Below are 26,686 nucleotides of genomic sequence, written 5' to 3'. Positions count from 1 at the left end.
AGTTTTGAAACACATACGGGTCACTTCTGATATCATATTCCCGCACCCCAAACTTTACTTTACACTGATTGGTCAATTTATTCTATTGGACCAATCAGCATCTACGTCACAATCTTGACCTGATTATTTGCAGTTCTATTTTAATCCGCTAACTAATAGCGGCGTCCTTGTACCGCAGCGGAGACTTGAGATGACGAGCAGACATTCGTTTGTTTATTTGTATTGCTGCGTCTGTTTTGTTCGGGGCTGTTGTTGCGTCGTCATTTGGGGGAAATGCATCGCTGGATTATAAAGGTATATGTGTCGTCAAAATTGTGTGTGAGTGGCTGGCATGCATGCATTTTCCATCACCAATCAATCAAGCACCTAAACTTTGTGCTGAGATCCGTCGAATCGCCAAATGTTTATGTTTTGCAGGACTCGGAAGACCTTAATTCACACGGGAACTGTGTCATTTTAAATCGAAACTTCTCGCAATGTCTAGTTCCTTCTAAAGATCTTTAAAATAGTGCACATGTTCACCCATAACACCGATTGAAATGCAGAACTTTGTACCGTGCAGCAGCGAAATCTAGCAGTATTATAGTGAAAGGCAGTGCAAAGGCGACAGAACTTCACTCGCGCGCTAGAAAAGCTTCCTCTTGATATAGTTGATGCAACCCCAACAATCATGTCACATTAAGGTTGGTGATTATTAAAAAAAAAATAATGGTATTTTCACAATAATCGCTTTTTCATTTAACAGCAGGGATGTATTGAATGTGATTTTGTATTTTATAGCCCTCACCATGCCTGCAGACTTCCAGTTCACCCATCTGGGATCAGCTCTGAGATGTGCTGAGGACGTGTACCAGGTAGATTCTGAATTTATAACTTAGCAAGACCTTGACAAAGTGCATAAAAGACTATGTTGAAGAATTCCGGAGTAATGTAACGTTATACATGTAATATATGAGGGCCTGCATGCCCCTTTTACGTAGAGCGTAATCGGCCGTTTTAATTTTACGTAGAGCGTTGCCGACCACTCCATTATTTAGCGTAGAGCGTAGGGGGGCTTTCTGAATTTAGCGTAGAGCGTAGGGAGGCTTTCAGAATTAAGCGTATTACGTAGCCGGCCCTCCGAATTTAGCGTAGAGCGTTGTCGGGACCCCCCCATGCAGGCCCTCATATATATCAAGCCAATTGACTCAACATAGTAGGACAGTTCTTGAGTGGCCAACAGTGCTGGAGTGATCTTCTTCCTCTTCATGATGCTGCTCCAGGGTAACTTTGACAATCATCATCATCATCTGAGGTTCACTGATGAAGGAGGAACTCCTTCCTTGACTGGTTAAAAGTCTATTTGTCACTTTGAATTTGTTATATGATGTGCAATCAGTGAAAAATTCCATGTCCATAAAATTCTTGGATCTATTCACAGCGCTACAGCTGTCCCCGCACACCTCAGATGGGTGATTAAATAACCCAATTTTGACTTGTAACCAATCAGATGAGTTATGTAAATAAGGGCGTATGCTAATGAGTGCAGGAGTACATAAAGGGGGAGATTTTAGCATAGAGTACGTGCAGTTTGCCTTTGGGGAGAGGGAGTAGGTGGGGATTGGAGAAATGGGCAAAGGGTAATAGTACAGTTTGGGAACAGTATGGGAAAAGATTTGAAGGTTTTGGAATGGGTATGGTATTTTCTTTCCCCGCCCGCCCTCCCTTTGCCTCGCTCTCTGGTCAGGGATGGAACTTTTTCCGCACTCCCTATCTTCCCATCACCTGTCTGGGGCGCGGGGGATGGGTGTGGCATTACGAATATTCTACTGTGGGATTTTTTCCTTCCATCCTCCCAATGCAACATGCAGTCTGATGTTGCAACAGCTAGCTTTTGAATTTAGTTATCAATTTCAAAGTTTTGATAGTGAAAGTATAGTATATATACCAAATTGCAGCTAAAGGTTAGAATGCAAGAGACAGAAACTGGACAAATTATGTTTTGCAGTTTGCAGAGTGAGGCCTTACTAGTATATATATATATAAGTTATAACTTACATAGCTGTCAATAGATGATGTAAATTGTTATGCCCTTGCTATGACGTAATGGATAGAGGCATGGGAATTTTGTGTTTAACTTTGTTTTTTGTTATATTTTACTTTCTGGGGAGGGGATTTCTTAAGATTTTGTTTCCCAAAGTTCACGTATAACGGTGACACTCACTCACTCTACATGCATATTAACAGTAAAGTCTTTCCAAGAAAATTGTGACACTTCAAGAATGTAGCTAATAAAGATTAATTCACTGTAAGAGAACCATACTGATTACTTAATTGTAACGTACATGTAATTACCCGACTTTGGCACGGAAGCTTTCAAATCACCTTCCAATTAATTTAAGTTTTCCATGTAAGTCAGTTTGATTCCGGGCCTGTTCTAACATTTACTAGTAGCATGTAAATAACCATGTGTATAATACTGATAGAATGAGTCAATTTACTTTCTCATTCATTTTAAGTCTCTTTTCAACTTACCTTTTCAGGTAACATCAGGTTACATAATGTGTTTGCAAACAAATGTCAACACTATAATGGCAAAGGTGACAGGTCGTCACCGCATTTGGGTCAAGGCCCTGCCAACGTGGGGTCAAAGGTCATGGCCACCTGTTGAAGGAAACGCTTGCTCTGTGTCCGGATGTCAGCGGTGGGTACATGTCTAAGCAGGTGACTGGCTACAATTTTATTTAATGTTCACCAAGTTTTATGTTAAAACTTATTAAGAGCAGTTTTTTGTTATATAGCCTTGTAGGATTGAATACTCAAGCCTAAGCCTTTAAGTGTCTTGAAGTTCAGGTAATGGTATGAACTCAGCCCAAGTAACGGTATGTGGTATGTCAACATGATGGTACAATAACAACTTCTGTCTCATTCAGTGCCTAATACAATGTTTCTGTGTGGATCAAAAGCAGTTTATATTTACTATCATGATCTGTAAAACGCCATTATTGTACATTGGTGTATACGTATCAAGTGACGTATAAAAGAAAATGGTGGGCGGATACAGTTGAATCATCATTATCATAGAAATGCAGACAGATATGGTCAGAAGTTTGTTGTTGGGTATTAAAGATAATCCAGCTAATTTCAATTTTGTCTCAGTTGCCATTTCTAGTTTTGCACTGTTTTACACAGAAAAATTGACAACCAAGATGGCAGTAAATCGAAAGCCTGCTGTCCATTTTATATGTAAAGACTTCAACAGTGTTTTGAAATCCGGATTGGTTTTTTTTCTATGCCGGAAGCACTCAGTGCCAGTTTGAAAATTCCTGAAGGGCCCATTAACATTTGTTTGACTAATTGTGTACAAAATCAATAAAGATTGCACACTCGTAGTGGCAGCAAACAAAATAAAATACTCTACAATACACTAATGAGTGTTTATAAGAACCTACACTAAATTAGGGACCGTCCAGGATGCTACGTGGAGGGGAGTGAAGATTGGAGGGGTCTCAGAATTTGGGAATAAGAACCAAAATAGATGATTTACAGCAAAAGAATTTGTGAAAAGTAGAACAAAAGGAGAAAATGTACACATTTAACTATTGACCTGAAACAAAAATTTCCACCCCCCGTCACAATGCTTCTTGGTCGATCCCTCGCTAATAGACATCGTGCCATGATCACAGTCAGTTCTAGACATTTCCCAGATCTGTAATGTTTGGATGTTATCTTCAGTGCTGAATACATAAAACATTCCATCATAATCACTCCTGAAATGGCTTAGTGGGCCTATCTCTTTATCAGTACTAATGTAGGGGCGCAACCATTGAGAATTGTGAATAGGGGGAGGGTTAAAAAATATTGATAATTGTGTTGTTAAAGGGAGTTGTTATGTTAATTATTTTGTATATTCTTCTTTTTGGGTCATTCCGCCCTTTTTTCACGACCAGAATGTCCGTTGGTATAGTCTTTTCAAGAATGATTGTACTGTAAACTAATTTATATATAGTCGTCACCCCTTCTCTGTAATAAGTTATGGTTTCTTCCATTTGTAAGCAAATTGCTCCCTGAAGAGTCCAAGGACATTTGGTGAACTTGAGGCACCTGCCAGCTCCATCAAATTTCCTGCAAGTTTCCAGAGCTATTTTCTTTGAACAGGAAAGTTTCAAATCTCTTTAAGATATTAGAAATCCAAGCTGACAAAATGTTCATGTTCAACTTGGTATCCGTAATACTCCAAAAAGTTGCAGTACATTTTTGTACCATTCAATACCATTTACTGATTTGCTAAAAAAAAAAAGATATTTTGTCAGACCAAAGTGGTAGGAGGATCATAGTGCAATATAGGTAAGGGGGTGAAGTCTGCCATCTCTGACTGCCTTGTACCGTATGCAAAGCACGTGTCATAATCCCCACAGCTGTTCTCTTTCATTTATGGGACATGAACCAGTATTTACACAGTGATTGAGCAAATGAATAATGTTGTACCAGCCAAGGTTGGGTCTTTTGGGGGTAAATGTAAAATAATATAGATTTCATATGATGTGTTTTGCATTCAATTTCTTTATTCAGCCTCATAAGTACCATTGGTACACACCTGTTAGATTAGCTAAAAGTGAAAAGACAGAAAATATCCTTGTCTTTATAATGAATGTATTTGCCAAATTACTAAAATGCAGAGTTTAGCCAAAAACATGATCCCTGGCAACCAAATATATGTTCAAAATTTTAATCTGTAATTTTTACTGATTTTTATTTTTGAAAGCACAAACCGACTTGTTGATTTGAGTGAGCCCTGAGCATTATCACTAATTGCCAGTGGTTTGTCCACTTCGTTGTAGAACGATAATCATTGAGTTTTCTTTATACAAACACACACAAATTACAGTTTAGTGGTCTAACTAGATAATCTAGGCTGAAAGGTTTAAGAAAAAGGAATGACCAGATAAAAAGTGTTCTCATGTCGTATTGAATTGTATATTTTTCCTGAGGGTATTGTTTTCAGTTAACATTCAGATACAATCAATGCTTTATATAACCAGCAATCTTCAAGCAGAAAAAGGTTGATTATTTTAAAGCTTTTTCAAAGTAAGAATTAAATAGTTCTTCATTATTAAACACAGTGAGATATCTATTACATTTTCCAAGACATTTCTATTCAAGTCTGTAATAGAATTCTGCAGCTTTAACCTATGTGTTTCCATGTTTTGAAATTTGACCCCATTTTTTTGTCCGACCCTTTGATTACTTTTCCCTCGAGAATACTCAATACCCCGAAGTACAATAGCCTATTATTTGGATCAAACCATTTTACATCCAACGTTTGTATCATAATTTTACATTCGTCCGTACTCTTTTTCATTAAGCACAGTATTATAGTTATTAAGGGCCATTTTCATGCATGAAACAAACCTTTACGACCAAGTGTTAAGGTAGTTTTTCTTGAATTGCGGTTCCTCCCAGAACAACCCATGATTGGTATAATTATTGGAGTGTTTTGGCTCCAGGATAACCCATAATCCAATTGGTGTGCCCTCACTACAGGGAGGTTCATTAATGCCTGTGGAGAAAGGTACCAAAAATGGTGAAGTTTTCTATTCCTCCATTCAAGTTCCTGATTCAATGACTGACAGTGTAGCATTGATGAGGAATTACAAACTTGGATTTGGATGAACTTCAAGTTTGATTTGAATGAACTGTGTTATATATACATATTAAAGGCCATTTGGCAATACTTCAACCTAACTGAGACCCACAGACAAAAATTTCATACAACTCAGGTTTCTCAAACAATAAACTAACAGACGCCATAGCTTTTGATTATTTTATTTTTTTCAATGACATAGAAGAGAAAAGAATATCAATAATCCTTTGAATTTGAATTTCAATCTCATGATATTATAATGTAAGCTTGTTATTATAATGTACCAGTCACCTATAATTTCGTATTTGAATTGTTCAGAAATCCACCATTGGACAATAATTTTGCGATATCCTTTTATTTTTTATCAACCACCAACTGAATTTCCTACAAATGTATTTCAACCCAAGAGGAATTAGCTATTAACTCCTTCCTGCATCATTAATGAACCTTCCCTGCTATTTCCGCATTCATTAAAGGATCGATGACGGGGCTACCAACCTGTTCCATAGAGAAGCCGGCGCCACAAGATGAGGTCATGCTACTAGCGGGCTCGTAAGAGCGGAAACAAGCGGACCACTTCGAACAGGTAAAGTAGGCTTTTCTATCGAACCGCTTTTCTTTTAACCCAAATTACAGCTTGGAGTGGAACAAAACATTATGTTCGGTTTTCTTTTGTTTTGACGTAACTTGGATTGGTGTTGTCAGTAATGGTGTTAACCTCCTTTAGTGTTTACGTGTGATTTTCTGCAGAAAAGTAAAAATTTCAGAATCTGTATAGCATTTCTTCGGTAGGAGATTATGTATATTGTACATGTATGTATGACATAGTTCTCTGGCTGTTCATTGATTGCTCGTTATGGAGCATGATTGGTTCAGTAAGAGAACATCACTTTACCATGAGCCAGCTGGCACATATTATATGGAACACAATCCATGCTACATGGTATATAATGATAGGACAGGTTGCTATCATCCTTTCAACCGACAATTCCATTATTTGTACTAAACTGTTGCAGCATGAAGTTAATGTTGTTTAACCTTCTTGTTGCTGAAGTAGGCTTTTGGCTCAAAATTTGTTCTGTATATGCAGTAAAGCAACATTGAGAGGGTTGATATCTTTTTTTATCTACTCGAATGCTAAAATCTAGTTAATCTGCAGTTATATGTTACCTGTAAAATATAATTGACAAACCACAGGTTAGATTCAATGTAGTTTTATTTGGTCCATGATTTTTTATGATAACGGGTCCCTTGTTAAGTCACTTGGTGTAGGTGGTCTTGTGCTAGTATATCATAATACAGGTCATTAATTCCCATGGGTGTGATAGTATAAACAACGTTGCGTGACGTCCTTTGGCATTGAGGTCTTTCTTAGAAATGGACCAAAATATAAGATTGACAACGGAATTTTCAGGAATTCAGAAAAAATCTGCACTTTGAAGTCTGATCATGAAAAATTGTTTGGAAAATTAACAGAAAAATCCAAGATAAAAAAGATTTCAAAATATGACACTCCAACCACTGCTGAAAACTAAAAAAATTATTGACAGAAAAAAATATCCAACAAAAATTAAATAAACTGCTTTTTTTTAGTACCTGAAAATTCCTCATATGCCTAACTATGATGACATTTTTATGAATCCCTTGAGCTTAGATATGCGGTGGATTTCATATGAAATATGCAACGTAATGACCAAAATCAGTAAAGCATGAAATATGATATTATATCAAATGATTATCATAAAGCACAGTCTGGGCTGTAAATATTATTTGTTCTTTTCTTTTTAGCTCTTAAGATTTACAGTTAAGGGTCCCGGTGTTGAGAATATCGAAATTGCCCTAATTCATTACAGGAAATAAATTGAATGTCCTAGCAGGAGATAGGGTAATAAAATATAGTATTACCAAGAAGTAATTTTTTTAGGCAAACCTTTTGCTCTCTTCATGTATTAGTTATTGGGACTATACTCAGTCTGGCATTCAAGATATTAGTTGAACCATGGAATTGTACATAAAGAGAGAAGACCTAAATGCTATACATCTTATGGGTTACACTACAGACAATATATAACCTCCATTAACATTAATCTGTCGGGTTACATAAATCTATCACTTTGAAAAACAGTGGGTTTGATATATCTCTAGTGCAGCACCCCCCAGGTATGCACAGTTTAGATATACAGGAGTGAATTATACTGGGAGAATAATATGTTGGGTTGGAGATTTGTTTGGATCATCCGATGTATCTTTTCAGGTTGGCAGAATTATGTACCCTGGTGGAATTATCTTAGTTGCTATAGGACTAGGAATTATACGTATGATTGATAAAAACTTGAGGCAGTTTGATATCAAAATCTCTAAGAAGAAATAAGAATTTATTTTCTTAATATAGCGGCCGAGAAGGTAGGCATAAATACATTTTCGTTAAAAGAAAAATTAATGTGTTTTGAGTTACTAGCACTGTAACCCTTCTAACTACACGAAGGTGTTATATCTAGATAGCTGAATGTTAAGGTCCTAACCCCATTGCAGAGTCCTATGGTTCACACTGATTTAAAACACCGGCTGGTCATTGATGTATTGAGGTTCAATAGTGGTGGGTCAAGGTGGCGTTGTGCCAATACAGTCTGTCAGACCATGGACAATCACTGAGATTGTGTAGGGAAATTACACACAGTGCAATCTCAGTGATCTCAGTTCAGAAATTTGTATTTTCCTAGAACTATCGGATAATCGTAGAGTGGAACTCATTATCGTCAAATAGTGTAGAGGCATCTTCTTAGATGGCTTCAAACAATACATGCAGTTTTTAAGATATATGAAGGTTAGGTCTGATGATGAAGACAGGTCGTTTGGTGTAATTATAAAAAAAATTTTATCAACCATATGCTGCCACGCTGCGTACCTGCAAAGCTGGTGTGTTACGCTGGAAGGGCAGTTATACCCGCTATACATACAGATACAGAGTGGTGCATATACATTAGGCCATTGTTTTGGAATGTTCCCAAAAAGAAATACAAGATAAAGATAATATTTTGGGTGCCTGCACCTGTACTTGTGTTTGACTTACTTTTTCTTAAGCGACTATGACCCTCCAAAACCTAAGAGGATGTAGGGATTCGAGGTAATTAATTTGAATAAAAGAGATTTTAAAGGTTTAAAGGGCCCAACTGCAGTCTTTTTATTATCATTTTTATATTATAATACCAATTGGTCTTGATGTTTTTGCAGGAAGCCTGGCAACCTGTATTTTCGAAACAAACAAGAAAACAAACTTTTTCAATGTTAACGTCAAAGTTGCCCCAATGTATACCCGTTACCTACTAAAGAGGACAAGCGGACATTGTAAGTCAATTCCATGTAACTTGATACAAGTCAACCATGGCTGGTTCCCTATGTAGGAAGGAGTCAAGGTCAACATCAAAGCCTACCCCAGGTGTCACCCTTCTGTCAACATTGGGAATCTTGCATGCTCTGACATCATTGGTTAGGACACAGTAATTCAATTACCTGTTGTCCAGCTTTTGTTTCCTTTTTCAAAATTTCAAAAAAGGTACAGTTAAAGTGCAATTCTTTGAAAGAAAACCTCAAAACTTGAGAATTTACATTTGTACTAATTCAAAAGCATACTGCTTATGAAAAATCATAAAGCAATGATGCCGTTGAATTAATCAGTTAATTAATTTGAACATATATCTTACAGGAACTGTACATTGAAAACATGAAAGAACCTTTTCAGTTTTCAATAAAAATAATCTTATGAAAGTTGAGATTGACATATCTTCAAGATCGATAAAAATTTAATGGGAAAAACTTTCGTTTCTTGACCAGAATCAAAATCTTTTCAAAATCCTTGTATTGAATCCATTTTTAACCTTCTCCCTGCTGCCTAACTTTGTAACCAACAGAGAATGGGGTGCTAAATGGCTACTTCAGTGTGCCAAAGGTTAAGTCGCAACATAAACAGTCCTTTATAGTTTTGAACTCTCTGTAACAACTCCAAACCAGAGAACTGTTTTGTTTGTGCCTACTCCTTTGTGTATGGGACAACCGCACCTTTCAGCTGGTAGAAGAGTTAGAGTTGCGATAATGAGTTCCTCAAATGCAGTCCACATAGCCAAGCTGTTTTTGTATACTTGGGTGTGCCACGAATACCTGACAACTTAGCACATAGTTGTGATATTATGGAACAAATGATGAAGCTAAGACTTTTAACTTTGAAGTTAAGAAAAGCTTGTTTGTTGTAGCTCAGTGTTTCCAGGGAGTCTGTTGGATTCAGTCTGGAGGGATTTTCTGAGGTCGTCAGAAGGCAGGGAGAGTTCGACTGGAAAACAGCTGAGCTTTTCTTCTCACAAACTCAAGGTCAGTTGATTATAACGTTAAGTTCTGTTACAATTTGGCGATGTAACATTACTGGTTATAGAGGATTTTCCAAAGAAGTAAGGAAATGTGTTTTCTAAATGAGCAGTTATGTAAGAGAACTTAAAGGATTTAAGCAAAATTTAATATACCCCCAATGGTATTAGACATGCTTTAACCGTTGGGATACTGAAGTGGCTGTTTGGCACCCCATCCCTATTGATTACAAAGTTAGGCATCAGGGAGAAGGTTAAGTGTTTCTTTTGTTTTCAGCTGACTGTTTCAGAATCAATTTGATGTCAAACATTTAACATTCTTGGATCAACTTGGACTTCATAGATTGAATTATTTTCTTACTGCTGTTTATCATTATTTTCTGAAGGGAAACAGTTCACATTTTGTGTGAGCATGTCAAATTAGGCATTCTGAATGATATTAGTATATTTTTAAGATAACATTATGCATTTAGCATAATCATACCATTAGCTACTACAACAATGAAAATGGAACTTTTAGTGGTAACAGGTTAATTAGTTTTTCAGACTAATAGGGACCAATATAATCAATGATCTAAAAATAACTGAGGTTGATTGTGTTGACCCACCAATGTCTGGATCGATTTATTTTGTGGGTCTGAAAGGGGTTTGTAAGATTCCAGATTTAGAAAATAATTATTCTTTGTCTATAACAGAACGCTGTGATTTTTTTACAACAATCTAAGCTGCTTTAACCAATTGAAAACTCTTCTCTTCTTTTAATCATAAATGATATCTAAATACATAATTTTGCATGATGAGAATCAAGCATTTTCTTTGTACGTGCTGCCTTGATATTTATGATATTTTTTGGAACCGTCCAACACTTGGTCATAATCCAGACCCACCAGCTGAACTGTGAAAATTTATACCAGCCTCATTAAAAATGCATCACAAATGTCTGTAGACATTTTCCCTGGGGAGCAACATAATACAACCCTGCAAGGCTGCATAAATTTAATGACTGGACTGTCTAATATATTCATAACCAAAAAATATTACCTCTGCATGTATGTAATATATTTTGCCAATTATGTGTCCTGGGAAATTATTTATGATTTTGATTATGCATGTTCCTTTTGCCTTGATTTTTGTAAATTTTATGTGCTAAAAATTTGTTGTTTATTCTATTTTATACTAATAGTCTATCAAATTGTTACAGTGATTGATCTGTGAAAAAAATCATAATACTGTACGTAGTTACCAGAAACAAAGAATGGACCTATTTGTGCCCAATGTAAATAATAAGCAGTTTAGTAGGCAGTAAAGCTAGCGTGCTATTCCGCCCTATTTTGACTTGAAGCGCCGCCAGTGAAGCAGGTATATATCATGTTCTGAGGACGTTAGATGTTGATGTAAGGGTACAGAAATCATGCAGGGGTTCGCGGCAGATATTTGCGCAAAGGGCGAGGCGCTCATCGCACAGGTAACTGATTTTATAATCACGACGTGATCAAATTGTGATTTTTCTTGCTATCGATTTCTAACCTGCTTCTAATTAGGCACACGGCACAACGTTTTAACATCAACGGGTGATGTGAATTGTGCCGATCTTTGGCTTGCTTGCCAGCATCTCTGAGATATATTTAACCTGACCAAAGATTTCGGCTTAGTTGGTAGTTTATGGATTTTTCCATTGATGTGCTAAGGCCGTTAAATAAGGAGGACCTGGTGAATATTGCACAAACTACTGGTATTTTGACGTGAATTTTTCATGGTTTAATACATGAAAACGACCAAAATGTGCTAGGACATTTTTACATGAATGTGATCATCATGGCTACTCTTAGTACACCATCACTATTCAGAATTTTGATACAATCAAATGATACAGACTTGTGTTCTATTTGAATAAAATTGGTTTGATACATATTATTCATAAAGACAAGCTTGAATATTTTTACCTTTGAAATTGTTTTGAGATAAAATGAATTATTTCCAATTTGGAAACTGAGAAAACGTTTAGAAATTCTGACGGCTCATTTTCACTGCCTCTATCCCAAGAGGCCAATACTGTCATAGTGAATACATTTCATTTCCTAGAGTTTTATTAGATATTTCCTAATCTTCATTATGAAATATCAATATCAGCAACAAATGCAGTCCTGGTAATGCAATTTTACTTATTACTGGGATTCTCTTCCTGAAAAATCCAATAGATAATTCTCTCTGCAGGATGGAGATTTAATCAAATCCTACGCCCGTCATTTGTATTTTGAACTTTGACCTGACACTCCCTTTATTGAAACATAGTGGTTTTGCGGAAAAATTCAATTTCCATATTTTGGGCCATGCGAACCTATTCTTTATTACTATTTGCTTACTGATTTGAAATGAATTATGATACACTTTTTTCTCTGAAGACATATAATTATAATCAACAGAATTGAGTTTTTATTCAATATAAAATGTGATGTTCTAAATGGTTTTGAGAGCCACATATTATCATTTGCAGAATTGCTAAAAGTTAATATTCATATTATATTATATTAGGAATACGACTGGTATATGTGATGTTTTTATAGCCTTTTTAGTTGGTAATTCATTAGTATTTTACTGCACTGAATCTGATGTCATGTCTCAGATAGTTGTATGATGGACAGTAACTATCTCACTCAGCTTTTATCCGTTACTAGTATCTGATTCTTTTTGGGAATGATGATTATGAATTATTCAAAAGCTCAATGAAACGAAATGATTTTGTACCTCCTTGTGCTAAATGTAGATAGTGAATTGTTCGAATATATCTTAACCTTCTCCCTGCTGCCTAACTCTGTAACCAATAGAGAATTGGGTGCCAAATGGCTACGTCAGTGTGCTAAAGGTTAACATAAAACTATTGCAATTATACACTCTGGCTTTTTGCTGATGTCATAATTATTAGAATTTGAATCCCCCAGCAACAATAATTATTGTCAATTAAGCCTTAAAATGCAGCTTTTTGAATTAAGCTCCTTAAATGCCTAACTTGTAAGACGTCTCCTCTTAAGACATCAATTTCCACAGATTAGGGCTGTAATCTACTGTCAAGAATCTTAGAAGAACATTGAAGAACATTTTGGAGCCTTCTTCACTGATTCTCCCTATCTGTGACACCTACATTTCTATATATGTTAGATTTTCTCATAGCCCCCACCCCCAAAACTGGTAAATATTATAACCTTTTCTGACCGATCACCTGTGACCTTTTGAAATAGAATAGCCCAACCACTAATCTCTTGACAGGTAGGTTTAGCCTGAGCTCCTAATCATTACCAGCCCCTGAGAAGTGACAACAGAATGATCCTCTAGAAGAACCCCTGCCACCCCCAGTTTGATTTGGCACGATCCAAAGAATTGGCAGGAGATACTTGCTTCCCAGACATTCCAATGTCCTGTAGGGGGTGATGATATAATTTTGTTGGCACTTTTCCCACTTGTCTCAGTTCCAGGCCATGATTCAGATCAAAGATCGTTTAGATCGTTCCACTGCACTGGACATAATAAGGGGGTTCTCAAAAACATTTGTTTCAGTTTAGTAAAGTGGATCGGAGAAAATAAGAACTTGTTCAAATGATCTTTCAAAGGTATTTTTCAAAGATTAGTATTTATCTTCTAGTGAGTTTTCAATGTTTGAAAGAGTTTCTTTGAAGAATTTTGCTACCCGTATCCTCTCCCTCAGATATAAATCTGTTGACCCTAAGTATCTATTAGAGTGTCTTCTTGCCAGTTCCCATACTGTCTGTTTTCAGTTAGATTGTCAACACTGGAATCAGTGAGTCAGGCACTTCGAGGTGGGCGGTCCAACTTTTTGTCCTACATTTTGTCTTTTCCATTAGTTACCAATTCCATTCATTTAGAGAACTGTACATAAGACGATACTGTGATATTACTAATCAGTGAAAGGTTAATTAGATCAGTAAAGAACTTATGATCTTTAGATTCTTTCTCTTTTGTTTATACTTACAGAGATCACAAGGTCAAAGGCAGGCAAGAGTGCTGTAGTACATGATACTAAGCTGTTAAACATATACAGGTAGCCTAGAGTGTGACTTAATCAAACTCCTTGCCTTTTAACTGACGACCCCCCCAAGGGAAGGGGCCGAATAGCCTCTGGCAGTGAGAGATTGTATAACACAGGCTACATGTACATGATGATTTTTTTGGCGTTTCGGCGCCTTCGCGCCGGAACGCAATGTCCTGGCTTTTACCTTTGATGCATGCCCATGCATGCTGGCATGCTGTTTGGTTCAACACTGTGTCGCACACCAGAAGACCTTATATGGCAATACGTTCCCAAATCCTTGTATAGCCGTTGCCTTATATGGCAAGGGAGCACGAAAAGGCAGGCAGGCTAGATTTGCATGACACACAGGAGGGCGACCGCATGTAACTGCTACAACTGTTCGGAAATATCATTGCATTGTGGTTTCAGACTTTGATATCCTGAAAAATGACCATGTTACATCTATTCCACAAGATTGCAGAAGAAAAAAAATGATTTCGTCAAGAAAACGACCAAAAATCGACATAAATGATACCATATAGTGAGGTTATAGCATTACGTACAGAGAGACGAGTTACGTACCGCAGCTTAGCCCATCTGGCAACGCGAAGCACTTCGGACCTAGAAGATCCGGGTTCGTGTCCGTGCATGGATTTTTTTTTTCTTTTTAGATATTGAATATCAAAAATATATATTGATATTATATTAATCTATCAATATCATATTTTTAAATATCATTTTTTCATTTTTTTCATTAATAAATAAAGAAATATTTTATATTTGTTATTTTTAAATATTCATTTAATATATACAAGGCCTTTGTCTTATGAACAGGACTTCATAGATTCCAAACCCGGCATTCAAATTTTTCTGTTCATTGTAATGGAAAATACCGTGCAGCGGCTCCTATGCGCGGTAAGATGATTCTTGCAAAACACTCGCCACTAAACTTCTATCCCCGATGTAAACAGAGGCTCTTGATGTTGTTTGCAAAACAGCGATCCTTTGTTACAGTAGCAAATGCTCCATTGTTCAGTATCGACTTCATTCAGACAACACGGACGTGGAAAGTGGCGCCGCTCGGCACAAAACTATGGGAATTTTCATGAATTTTAGCAAAATTACCCAGGAAAATAAGGAAGAAATGTTGTAAATGCGGAAACCAGAATAATACGGATGAGGTAGCTGTTGATTTGTTTGACATTTGGTAGTCATTTTAGATAGAACCTTAGCTGTTATGAACTTCTATTTCACTTAATAACCATAGTGCTGATGATTCAATGGTGCTTTTTCAAATTTTATGTTTTATTGCGTGCCATGTGCATAAATTTGATAGCTTTTATAATGAGCCTATTGTACATTTTACAAATAAGTACAAGTTGTAGGCCAAGACCAGCTTTTTCAAAAGCACTTAAGTTAAGTGACGTAACTTCAAAATTGCTTTCCCCAATCTGCCTTTCTCTATTAAAACAGTACTCATTTCCCAAAATGACAATTTTTCTTATAGACTCAACAGCCCTTGAGTGACTTTCTCTGGCAGATTTTACTTCAAGTAAAGGGAAAAGACAATTCACACTCATAAACGTAGCCGAAACGCCAGCTTTTTTGAAAAGCTCTTGTTTTAATACAGCCAGGCAGTTGGAACATTGCCTAGCTTCTCATTTTATAACATGTCCCTTGCTTCATGCTTCATATGATTTTTGATGGTTTGTATAGAAGTCATCAGTCATCTTAAAACTTTATCAAACAGTTATAATATATATATATATTTTCTTTTTATCTGCTTTAGATTTGACTACAAAATGACTGGTTTACAGTTTTCTAAGTGGTCTGGTATTTTATTTTCTGCACCCTCTTTACTGATAGTTTCCAAGAACCGAAAGCAAGCAAATTTACCTTATCTCTAATCTAAATGAGACACAATTAATGCTATTCTCCTTGTTTATATAGTTTATATGGTCTCATCCTGTGCTTTATTGTCTGTTGTTCTGTCCAGTTAAACCTTGATGTTATTTTACAATACACAGATGTCGTGGAAGTTACGGAGCTCCAAGTTCCGTCACGTATACGGCAGCCCTGCGCGTAGGGAGCGATGTTACGAGGGGCTGCGTATCTCCCGGAGCGCGCACGAGGGAGAGTTCTGTGCCGTCAACCCCAAGTTTCTCGCCGTAGTGACTGATGCAGCGTGCGGCGGGTGTTTTACCGTCATACGCTTAGATGAGGTGAGTTCAGTTGATTGACATATACAGTACTGATTTAAATTAAATTAAATTGTTAATAAGATTTCTGCATGGTTGAAAATACTGTGAATGCAGAAATGTTCGCGGTGGTTTTAAGTCCGTGGTTTTCGTGGTGAACTTTTTATCACAAACTTAAAACCACACGAACAATCCATTCTCTCTCTACCGTGAAATTAAATCCCCAAAAACTTTTCTGCATTCACTATATGTACAACTTCGTTGACGTCAAATTTGGAAAGGAATTAGGACTTTGGATATAGTTCGATTAACTTTTTTGAGCTTAAGTTAACTGCTGAATTCAAAGTGAAAAGTTTCTCATGATTATTGAAAGAGCTTAATGCTTTCCTCCATACTGTGATATCTCTGTTTCTTTCATAATGTTTATAGTTATAGGGTCATACATGTAATTCCAAAAAGGAATCGGTCATCAAGTACTGACTACATCAAAGTACAATGTAATATGATAGAAGTGATCTGGTTATCTACAAATATTAATCATTCTCATCTCCTTTGTCACAAATAAGAGAGGCAATAGATCCACAATCTGTTATCTGTAGATAAGATTTCACACGCACAGTGGGTGTGGTCACGTTTCCTGGATGGGAGTCCTTAGGTTTTAGTCTTGGTATGGTGCCAGGCTTAGAATAGGAGAATTTACACAGGGCCAGAGTTGAGCCTTCTTTATGGATTATATACATGTAGGCTCCACATGGGGTTTTTGTTGTCACTGTAAATTCCATCAGGGAATTTTCCCCCTGCCATTCTTTTGCTTTCAGCCCAAAGAAGCTCCACCTGGGGATCTATCAGCAAAATGCAGATTGTTTAGTTGAGCAATGGGGAAATATTTAATACTGTGCATAGTACCAGTATACAATATTGGCATGTATATGGCCATCATGAATTGACCTAACAAACCAGCCAAATAGATACATCATTTGCATGTCCTTTATCTTCAAAAAAAGTTGCTTAATGCTATTTTTGATAATCTTAAGTTTTGCAAAATCAAATAATGTTTTTAGATTCCAATCCTTTGAATTGGTAGATAATTATGAGTCTTTTTATGACAGCTTATTCTCTTTGTGTTCCAAGTGTAAGTGAGTGTATTAAGCAATTTTCTTTTTCTATTTTCTGCTGTACAGACAGGGAAGATTGACCCCATGATCCCAAAGGTCATAGGTCACCAGGGCGCAGTGCTGGACGTCAAGTGGAACCCCTTCAACGACAACGTTATCGCTTCCTGTTCAGAGGACACTTCGGTGAGTTCTGATCAGGCAGGATCATAACAGACATTTGTAGAGATGTTCACTGCACTGCCTTTTTTTCAACTTGACAGTTGTGCAGTCTGTATCTTTTTTTCTACCAAGTTTCTAGTGGACGTTTTTCCTTATTGTCTTTCTCGTACAATAGTTTTCTTATTCCTCCTTTTCAGATGCAGTATTTTGGATTTTCAAAAAGTATATCCTTTGTATAATAACAAAGGATCAGTGACCATAAGTAACACAATTTGCAATGCTATTCCTGGTCAGAATTAGAAAATACTCACTGACAGACCCAGTATTTTCTGTGACTACTCTGTCGTGTCATTTTTACAAAATATGATCTACTTACCTCAGTCCCTACTATCTTTCTCACTAATTCTTCCTTTTGAACTACAATGTACATGAAACCTTCGCAAATGTCAGGGAAGCACAATGTATTTGCAATGTATTTATTTTCCCTCCCCCAAGTCAGGATATGATACATGCCACGAAAGCATGAGGTATCTGCAATGTATGTATTCATCCTCCCCACCCCAAGGTCAGGATATGGTACATCCCAGATGATGGTTTAGAAGATAACCTATCAGAGCCTCTGATGTCGCTGTACGGTCACCACAGACGGGTCACCAACGTACTCTGGCACCCCACCGCAGAAAACATCCTTCTCAGCTCAGCATACGACCACAAGGTCAGCCACTTATCCTAAATCTATTATCTGTAGCTCATGTTCATATTCACACTCTAACATGCATGAATTTTGAAATCAGAATTAGATACAGCTAACTAAGTTTTCTGATGTTAAAATCTTCCTGTCCTCGGTACTGAAATGCCATCCATTGGCAGTGTTAGAGCACTGCAGTTAATACATTGGTTCTGTGATTATAACTGGATACAGTAAGGTTTTCCCCATCAGAAACCCTACTTGTCCTTGGTGCTGAACCACTATCAGTTGGGCTGTATTAGAGTAGGGCTCAAAATACCTTGACAAAGACTGTTGATCAGTTGAAAAGTCCAATTTTTGGTGCCAGTCTGTTCAAATTACAGTTACAGAAATGACAGTTCAACTTTGATCCAGAATATCTTATTTCTATTTTATGCAGTATATAAGTTACAAATGTGGATTTATCTAGGCTATATTGTTTATTTTTTTCTGCAAGTCGCAGGATTTTTGTTATTTCTGTGGGTATTTTAAGCTGTATAAGAGATATGGAGTTGATTTTTGTGGCTACATGTACTATGACGGCTAAAGATTTTCAAAAGACTTGTCCTTTTGTTTCTCTGGTTAGATCCTTGTGTGGAACGTGAACACGGGGCAGGCGGTGACGATCATCACGTGCCACACGGACACCATCTACTCCATGGCGTTCAACAGCGACGGCAGCCTGCTGGCAACCACCTGTAAGGACAGGAGGATAAGGGTCATTGACCCCAGGACTGGCAGTGTCACAAGGGTCAGTTAAAGCACAACGGTGATAAAGAAGATTATCATTATAGCAGTCAGGAGTTGCATGGCAAGGGAGAGCATTGCAAGGGAGAGAAGTGAAGTGCGAAACCCCCCTTCCAAGACAAACCCCCCTTCCACAATGCAGAGTTTTAGAGCATTTTAAGTTGAAGTGGGGAATTGTAAGGCTTCCTGAGGCGCAAAATTACTGTCAGACAGCTCACAGTTGAAGACTGTGGCCGGATGTGACCTAGTGGCATCCCTGGTCAATCTGAACTCTATGCTTGTCAGAGACTGCAAATTTTCAATATGGCTGATAAACTGCGCTTGGGCCCTGCATGATCCCAAAATCTGCTTGTTTTTGAGATAAGATGATACTACTTGTTTCTTCATAATAACATATGTTCAGTTGGTATTCAGTGATGTCAGCCTTATTTGGCACAAGCTTTCCCTTGGTACAACATCAAGGCATAGTCTCTTATTGGTTAACGACCAGTTATTTTCCGTGCCCTCAATAGTGCTTTGGTCAGGTGAAGCAAGCCAAGCCCAAACCCAAAGGAAATATACTCGGGTTTGGCTCTGATATAGAAGAGCGGAAAATCATTGGATTCCGTCACCAAGCAATCATTTACCATTGCACAATAGACTATTCTTGACATTCTGGTTCTGGTTGTATTTCCACCAAGGAAGGTCAAGGTCACACGGGGCTGAAGGCGTCCAAGGTTCTGTTCCTGGGAACGTCTAAGAGACTCCTGACTACAGGGTTCAACAAGCTGAGCAAGAGGGAGTTCCGCATATGGGAAATGGTATGAAGATGTCGAACCATGCCTCTTCTTTCTCCTGGATCTACTGTTGTGTCATTCTTATTTTTTCCTTTTCATCTTTGTCTTGTAAGGGATTCAGGAAAACAAGAAGAATCCTTACAGGATGTGTTGCATTTTTTAAAGTCTATTATTGTAGAGTGGAACTTCTTATTGTACAATATTGTAGAGGTCTCTTAATTAGCAGCTTGTAGTCTTTAGAATGCAGTTTGTAAACATTGCTTACTGTATGTACTAGGTGATTATTTGACATTTCATCAATGCCTGATTCATGGCTGATATAGAGCAAGGCAAATAGAATCTAGGAGGCAAGAAATAAAATTAGATATCAAAATTCCATATCATCTTTATTCATGTTTACTTATTATAAAAGGTATCATATGAATGGGGTAATTGTTAAAATGCTCTCCTGCCCTAGAAGTTGTTTTTCCTCATTAACATTCCTTAGTTCTTAGGACCAAATGTATTTAAGTACTGTTGTGACCTTATATACTTTTTACAGGATGACCTATCCCGACCCCTAGCCCATGAGGATCTAGACAGTGCCTCCGGAGCTATGTTTCCTTTCTACGACAATGACACACATATTCTGTTTATTGCTGGGAAGGTGAGAAATTCATTTTCACTTGGAAATGTGAAGAGGTTAGCTTGAAGAGAGTGATTTTTTTATTTCTTTTTTATTTCTGTATTTCTATTTTTATGTAGTTGAAAAAATTGTTTTGTCTTGTCTTGCTCATCTCAACCCAAGTTTTCATGTCAAAACCAGTGACTAGAATGGAAAGGCAGCTAATTTCACTTCAAGCCTTACATTTCACTTTGTCACTACTGTACACAAATCTCCTTTATAAACTCTCCATGTCCTTAGTGCTGAAATGCCATCAATTGGACATGTTATGATTTAGAAGTTTAACAATGGCCACTGTGAATATGGAAATGGTCTGGGAGATTGGAAAATTTGTTGCCTTATATCTACACTTAGGGATGTCCCTGTGGCTCAACTCAGGTAGCAGCCTGACAGTTGAACTCCTGGTTCCAACTAGTAGTCGAAAAACACATTCTATTGTTTAAGGACACACCGATTTGACATGTTGGTTCTGGGATATAGAAAAGTCATGCTAGACTGAAATATAAACAAAGTCTTGGAGAGTCTGAGGAAAAGTCTGTACCTTTTTACAAACAGTTTCAGTTAGTGAGTATACAGTCATATTCAAAATTTCCTTCCAACTCTCTGTTTTCACTTTGGCTTCTTGCTCAAGTTTCACATTTTTTTTCATTCCAGGGTGATGGTAATATCAGATATTACGAGATAGTGACAGAAAAGCCATACTTCTACGACTTGGCAGAGTTCAAGTCATCCTTCCCTCAGCGTGGTTTGGGGTTCATGCCAAAACGAGGTCTCAACACCAAACGTTGTGAGATCTTCAGATTCTACAAACTCCACTCAGGAGCACGAGGCCTGTGTGAACCCGTCAGTATGATAGTCCCCAGAAGGGTGAGTATATGTGTTATTTTATTTATCTATCTATCTATTGAGATTTACCATGTTTGTGGAAGGATTGACATAACATGTGACTACTACCTTTTCAAGATGTCAACCCAGACCAGACTGTAAGGTTTGATCCACTCACACCCGGAAGGACCCCTGCTCTTTTCGATAAGTGTTGTGGGTACTTTAACGTGCTCAAGGTGTGGCTCTCCTCAAACACAAGACCTTCATTCAACGATCTATCTGAGGGATGTCCCTATCCAAAGCTAGGTACTCATTTCCACCTGAGTGAAGTGAGGAAAAGCATGTTAAGTGCCTTTCCCAAGGGCACAACGTCAATGGGACAAATCTGAGGGGACCCCGGTTTCGAATCCAGAATCTCTGGGTATTGGGCCAAACACCCTGCCACTGTGCCATCGCCATGCCATGTGTCTCTACAGTATTTGCATTTTTTAACAGGTTTACTACCTCGTGCATTAACACATCGGGTTTCTACATATACATGTATTAGGTTTATTGAGGTCAAGGTTTGTAAGGGACAAATTTATTTGTTTGAGCTATCACACACCAACGGCAATGTGAAATTGATGGCCGAGTGGGTTCCATTCCAAAACGTCAGGTTTCTACATAGATTTATTGAGGCCAAGGTTGGTAAGGTGCAAATTTGTTTGAGCTATTGCACACCAATGGCAATGTAAAATTGATGGCCGATTAGTTATGCCAGAGGACAGTGTCTGAATCAAGAGGTCATGGGTTCCATTCCTGGTTAGATGTTGTGTCCTTGGGAAGGGCGCTTTACACATTTTTAACTAATCTTGCTCCACGCAGGTGTATATATTGTAGGTATCTGGCTTTGATTGGGGAAGTAAAAGGTGCACGTGTTGAAAGGAGATTGGTTGGGCTCATTCGGAGCACCGCACCAGTGGCATCGATGTGGTGCAACGGTTAGAGCATTGCACTCAGAACCAATAAGTCCCAGGTTCAATGCTCACAATGCTATGACGTTGTGCCCTTGGGAAAGGTACTTTATACGACTTTCCCTGGCAGTGGAGTGATGCCTACCTAGCCACTGTGGCTAGTCTGTCTATTTTGGGGTGGGACCGGGCCCCGGGATGTTTTTAACTCAGAGTTTGTGGCTTAACTTTTTCCACCTATCCCCCTCACAGTCTGACCAGTTCCAGGAGGATATCTACCCCGACACCCCCGGCTGTCGGCCCTCCCTCTCTGCGGAGGAGTGGCTGGGTGGGTACAACAGACCGCCTGTGCTGATGTCGTTACGAGGACACTACAACCCCAGCTACACTCCCAAACTTCACCTGAACGTGCCTATCACAAAACCCATGTTCACCAACGGCCATGACGGGATGGATGCTACAGATAACCTTAGAAGTCCAAAAACAGAAAACGAGGTGAGAATTAATATAATGTTCTATATGTATATTCATATAAATCAATAATATTCATTCTTAAAGAAAACAGTGAAGCCTTTACTAGAGTGTGGAGGTATATGATTTTTGTTAGACTAAGTACTGGTAACAAATATTTTGGATTGCTCTGCCATTCACTCTGTCACCATCTGCAAATGATAGAGTGAATTGTAAAATTCATATCTTAACTCCCAGTAACCTAGCCTGTGATTTATATACAAGAATGAAAAGTCCTCGCTAAGCTGTAGCAGAAGAGAGAAGATTTATATCCATTTTTCAAAGATAAAGATAAGTAAGTAAGAGTAAGTTCATGGGCTAAGATTGTTTCAGTTTAAAATTCTTTTAGTTAAAAACATGCAATAACACCTTTATCTTTGATAATCTTTATCAACATTGATAATCTGGTTCATGAAAAAAAAATTGAAAAGAAGTTAGAAAAATTAAGTTGCCAGTTGATCTGACAATACTTGTTTATTTTCCTTCCAGCTGCGCAGTATGGTATTTCGACAGGAGGAAGAAATCCGTAACCTCCGAGAGGAGCTGAAGTCACGCGACGTCCGAATACGTCAGCTAGAACTAGAACTACAGAACTACAAGAAAAGAGAATATCCAGACAACCGAGACAGAGAAGAAAGCATGGAGATATGACACTTTTATCACAATTGCAGATTTTTAATGAATGTTCATATCACAGATGTGCAAACACTATTAATGATATTGCCAGCAGTAGAATGAATAATTTGCTGTAGCAGCACTGTAGCAGTCAGAGTCAAAGAACATGTGATCATCACATGACTGACATGTGATAATCACATGACTGACATGTGATCCACACATGATAGGGATGTGACCATCTGGTGATAGATGAATGGTTTGATACCTATACCAAAATTTCCCTCAAATATGGAAGGCTGGCCATCTTTACCTCCAGTATAGACACCTGTTCTATGCAAAAACCTGTGGTGATGAGCATGTGACACACACATGATAACCATGCAGAGGGTCTGCATGCCCTTTTTCGTGAAGCGTTACGAGCGATTTTAATTCACCGTTAACCGTTACCGGCCGCCCTGAATTTACCGTTAAGCGTTATCGGTATATTAATCGTGAAGCGTTACTGGTCGTTTTAATTCCTCGTTAAGCGTTATTTGTCATCCTGAATTCAACGTTAAGCGTTATTGAGTAATTCCTCGTTACGCAGGAAAAAGCATTTCAGTGGGTCAAGATTTCAAAATTTTCTCCAGGGAGCACATGGCTCCGGCGAAAATATGTCGTTAGGGTGCACCCAGCCCCCCACAAAATTTCAAGCTGAAACACTTCTATTTCTCACTCTACCAAGTTTTCTCCTCAGAATTCAGGAAATTGAGCGTTTCGCGGTTCAAGATTTTAAAATTTTCCCCGGGTGCATGCCGGGCCTCCGTCGAAAAATATTGTCAGGAGGGCGTCGACCCCCAAAACTCCAAGCTGAAACTCGTCTGTATTTTTTCACAAACAGAGATATCATTAAACTTAACTTACATTACCAGTAATATTTGCCCATCGAAATGCAAGAAATAGCGTTTCAGGGTGTCAAGAATTTTCCCCGGGAGCATGTCGCAGCTCCGGCGAGGTCTGGAGGGCGTGTCACGCTGAAACTCTTCTGTATTTGTTTTTTCAAATAGAGATGTCATAAAACTTAGCTTACTCTTCAGCAAAATCCCCCCCTCAGAATGCAGGAAATAGCGTTTCAGAGGGTCAAGATTTCAAAATTTTCGTCGCGCCTTCGGCGCTCGTCATCGTGATCATGAACATTTTGTCCCACCAATACGAAATTTCCTGTCGCCGCCGAATTTAAAGGGTTCGGAGCAGGCGTGCGAGAATGGCATAGCGTAATAGGTCTCTTGCCACAAGATCAGGACGACGAGTTGAAAAAAACCGGCATCTTCAGGGGTATCTCATGTTCTAAAGATGCTGAATTTACCGTTAAGCGTTATCGGCCGGCCTGAATTTACCGTTAAGCGTTATCGGCTGACCTGAATTTACCGTTAAGCGTTGCCAGGACCCCCCCATGCAGACTCTCCATGCAGTCTGACATGATACACATGTGACTCACACATGACAGCCATGCAGTCAATACATGATACACATGTGATCTTGGCATGACAAATTACTGGGATTCGCAAGGCAATTGCTGTACCTTAGGTCCAATACATGTAAGGTCCAGGATTTTTCTAAAGGGGGGTTCCCCCTTGTAGTTGTGTACTGGTGATCCGAGAAAATGCTTATAGGCTCTAGGCCCGAGGGGGGAGGGGGATGCAATCCTTGAGACCCCCCTCTTGATTCACCTACGAAGTTTGTAGATAGCAGATTTGCTCAGGCAGCTCATTGCATTGTTTGTACATTCAGAGGTAAAAACAGCTATGTTGTTAGTATTTGTTATAATTGCTTTGGTCTGCTATATTGACCAAAGTTACGCAGGCCTTAGAGCTTATACTCTTCCAACCCCTCAAATCTGACAGAGAAAACTTGCAGTTGTTCATGCACAGAGGATGTACAACATGTAGTAAATTGCCATATTTAGTTCTAAATGTTAGCAAATGGTAGTATCATATCTGTGACTAGCAATGGATCATTATTTTTGTATCATAGATGAATTAGAAACGTAGTCACTTGTTATCATTGGTTCATTGTTACGTTATAATTGTTACGTTCTTCCCAATGTGTTAGATTTACCTTAATTGTTTAAAGTGTCAATAGACATGTGTTATCTATTATTTTATGTCTCAGGATTATCTGTGTATCCAGACCAGTGTTTGGATCTTTGAGACATTTCTAAACCAGCAATATCTGATGCTTTAACCACAAACATGTAAGCATCACCCTATTTGTAATGCACCCCATCTTTATCTATCACAGCAACTGGGTTGATACAACATGTGTGGCATACAACAAATACTCACAAATAGTTTTCTAAGGTTGCTAAATCATTGTATAACAAAGTTCTCTCTACACCACCAAGCGTTATTTACCTAGACAACGTTTCGGTGACCGCCTGTCACCTTCCTCAGGGTAATACTGCCTGGTTCTATTACACACTCTTGCTTGGTTCCACTGATGAGGGGGTATATAAACCTAGTCACATTTGGGACTGCATTCTTCACAGTGCAGCAGCGACACCTAGCAGAACCAGTCAGTATTGCCCTTAGGAAGTCGCCAAAATGTGAGCTAGCTAAATAACACTTGGTTGTGTGTGTAGAAAGAACTTTTTTATCCAATAAAGTATACGACTGTTGGACTATATACAAATTTTGAACCTTATATTGGGGAGATACTGCTATGAAATCTTTTCCAGCAAACAATTTAATTGGAATGTCATTTCTGCTCTTTAACCTTTAGCACTTTGGCACCTTATTCCCCATTGGTTACAGGGTTAGGCAGCAGGGAGAAGGTTAAACAGAGCTCTGATATGCTTAGTGTAATGAATCCAATGGTGCTCTGCTAAACACATGTCTCACATTGCAAACATGTAGTATATGGTTATGTGAGCTTAGCCATGACAATTGTGCTCAACAATAGTGTGATATAAATGTATGTGTAGACTTTGGAAAATGTTAACGGAGTTGTGACAATCATAAGAAATGGATTGGACAGATTTAGCTCAAGTAAACACCTTCATTTTACCATCATATGTCTGTTTTAAGATCTGTTTTGATCAGATATTTTATATCTGTATAATATCTTCTAGATTTTTCACTTTGTGAAACATTCCAGTCTAATATTGTGCCCTAAAGGTTGTTTTGTATTTAGTGTTTCGTTAGTATGGTCTTATTTTCATGTTTCATTTTCACATTATATATATATTACATTGTCTTATTTTAGATATGAGCAGATTATGAGGGTGGCTGTCAACTTCAAGTTTGGTTCCACCAATAGAAAAGAGAAGCAAGGAATAAAAACCATGTGCTGAATAGTAAACACAACATTAAAGCATTTGCTGACTATCATTGTTTACATTCTGTGTCTATTAGATT

The 26,686-nt window shown here is 38.1% G+C and overlaps 1 protein-coding gene across 6 annotated transcripts; it reads left to right on the top strand.

The window, feature by feature from the left end:
• The first annotated feature begins 179 nt into the window (after positions 1–179).
• Positions 180–26,656, top strand: LOC136425259 (coronin-2B-like). Of its 6 annotated transcripts, none has more exons than XM_066414082.1 (12): positions 180–294; positions 6,100–6,209; positions 9,871–9,985; positions 16,030–16,224; positions 17,382–17,498; positions 18,040–18,189; positions 18,788–18,952; positions 19,629–19,748; positions 20,266–20,370; positions 21,043–21,255; positions 22,416–22,658; positions 23,163–26,656. In XM_066414082.1, exons 4-12 carry the CDS (start codon positions 16,030–16,032, stop codon positions 23,322–23,324), a joined length of 1,470 nt encoding a protein of 489 aa, XP_066270179.1. In that variant the 5' UTR covers positions 180–294; positions 6,100–6,209; positions 9,871–9,985; the 3' UTR covers positions 23,325–26,656. The 6 variants fall into 6 exon arrangements, with proteins under 6 accessions (XP_066270179.1, XP_066270178.1, XP_066270177.1 ...); XM_066414081.1 differs by lacking the exon at positions 180–294 and adding an exon at positions 2,534–2,703 and having other exon boundaries at positions 9,885–9,985; XM_066414080.1 differs by lacking the exon at positions 180–294 and adding an exon at positions 2,534–2,703 and having other exon boundaries at positions 9,876–9,985.
• The last annotated feature ends 30 nt before the right edge of the window (positions 26,657–26,686 follow it).

Source organism: Branchiostoma lanceolatum, chromosome 19, assembly GCF_035083965.1.
Source record: "Branchiostoma lanceolatum isolate klBraLanc5 chromosome 19, klBraLanc5.hap2, whole genome shotgun sequence".
In the NCBI taxonomy this organism is placed as follows: domain Eukaryota; kingdom Metazoa; phylum Chordata; class Leptocardii; order Amphioxiformes; family Branchiostomatidae; genus Branchiostoma; species Branchiostoma lanceolatum.
Note: the sequence above shows the minus strand (reverse complement) of the source record. Positions and strands in the feature narration are given on the sequence as shown.

Excerpts from the sequence above, each read along its gene's own strand:
- LOC136425259 (XM_066414078.1), top strand. The coding sequence starts at position 11,390 with ATGCAGGGGTTCGCGGCAGATATTTGCGCAAAGGGCGAGGCGCTCATC. Across the intron at positions 20,371-21,042 it reads TTCTGTTTATTGCTGGGAAG|GGTGATGGTAATATCAGATA; the intron begins GTGAGAAATTCA and ends TTTTCATTCCAG. Across the intron at positions 21,256-22,415 it reads GTATGATAGTCCCCAGAAGG|TCTGACCAGTTCCAGGAGGA; the intron begins GTGAGTATATGT and ends TCCCCCTCACAG.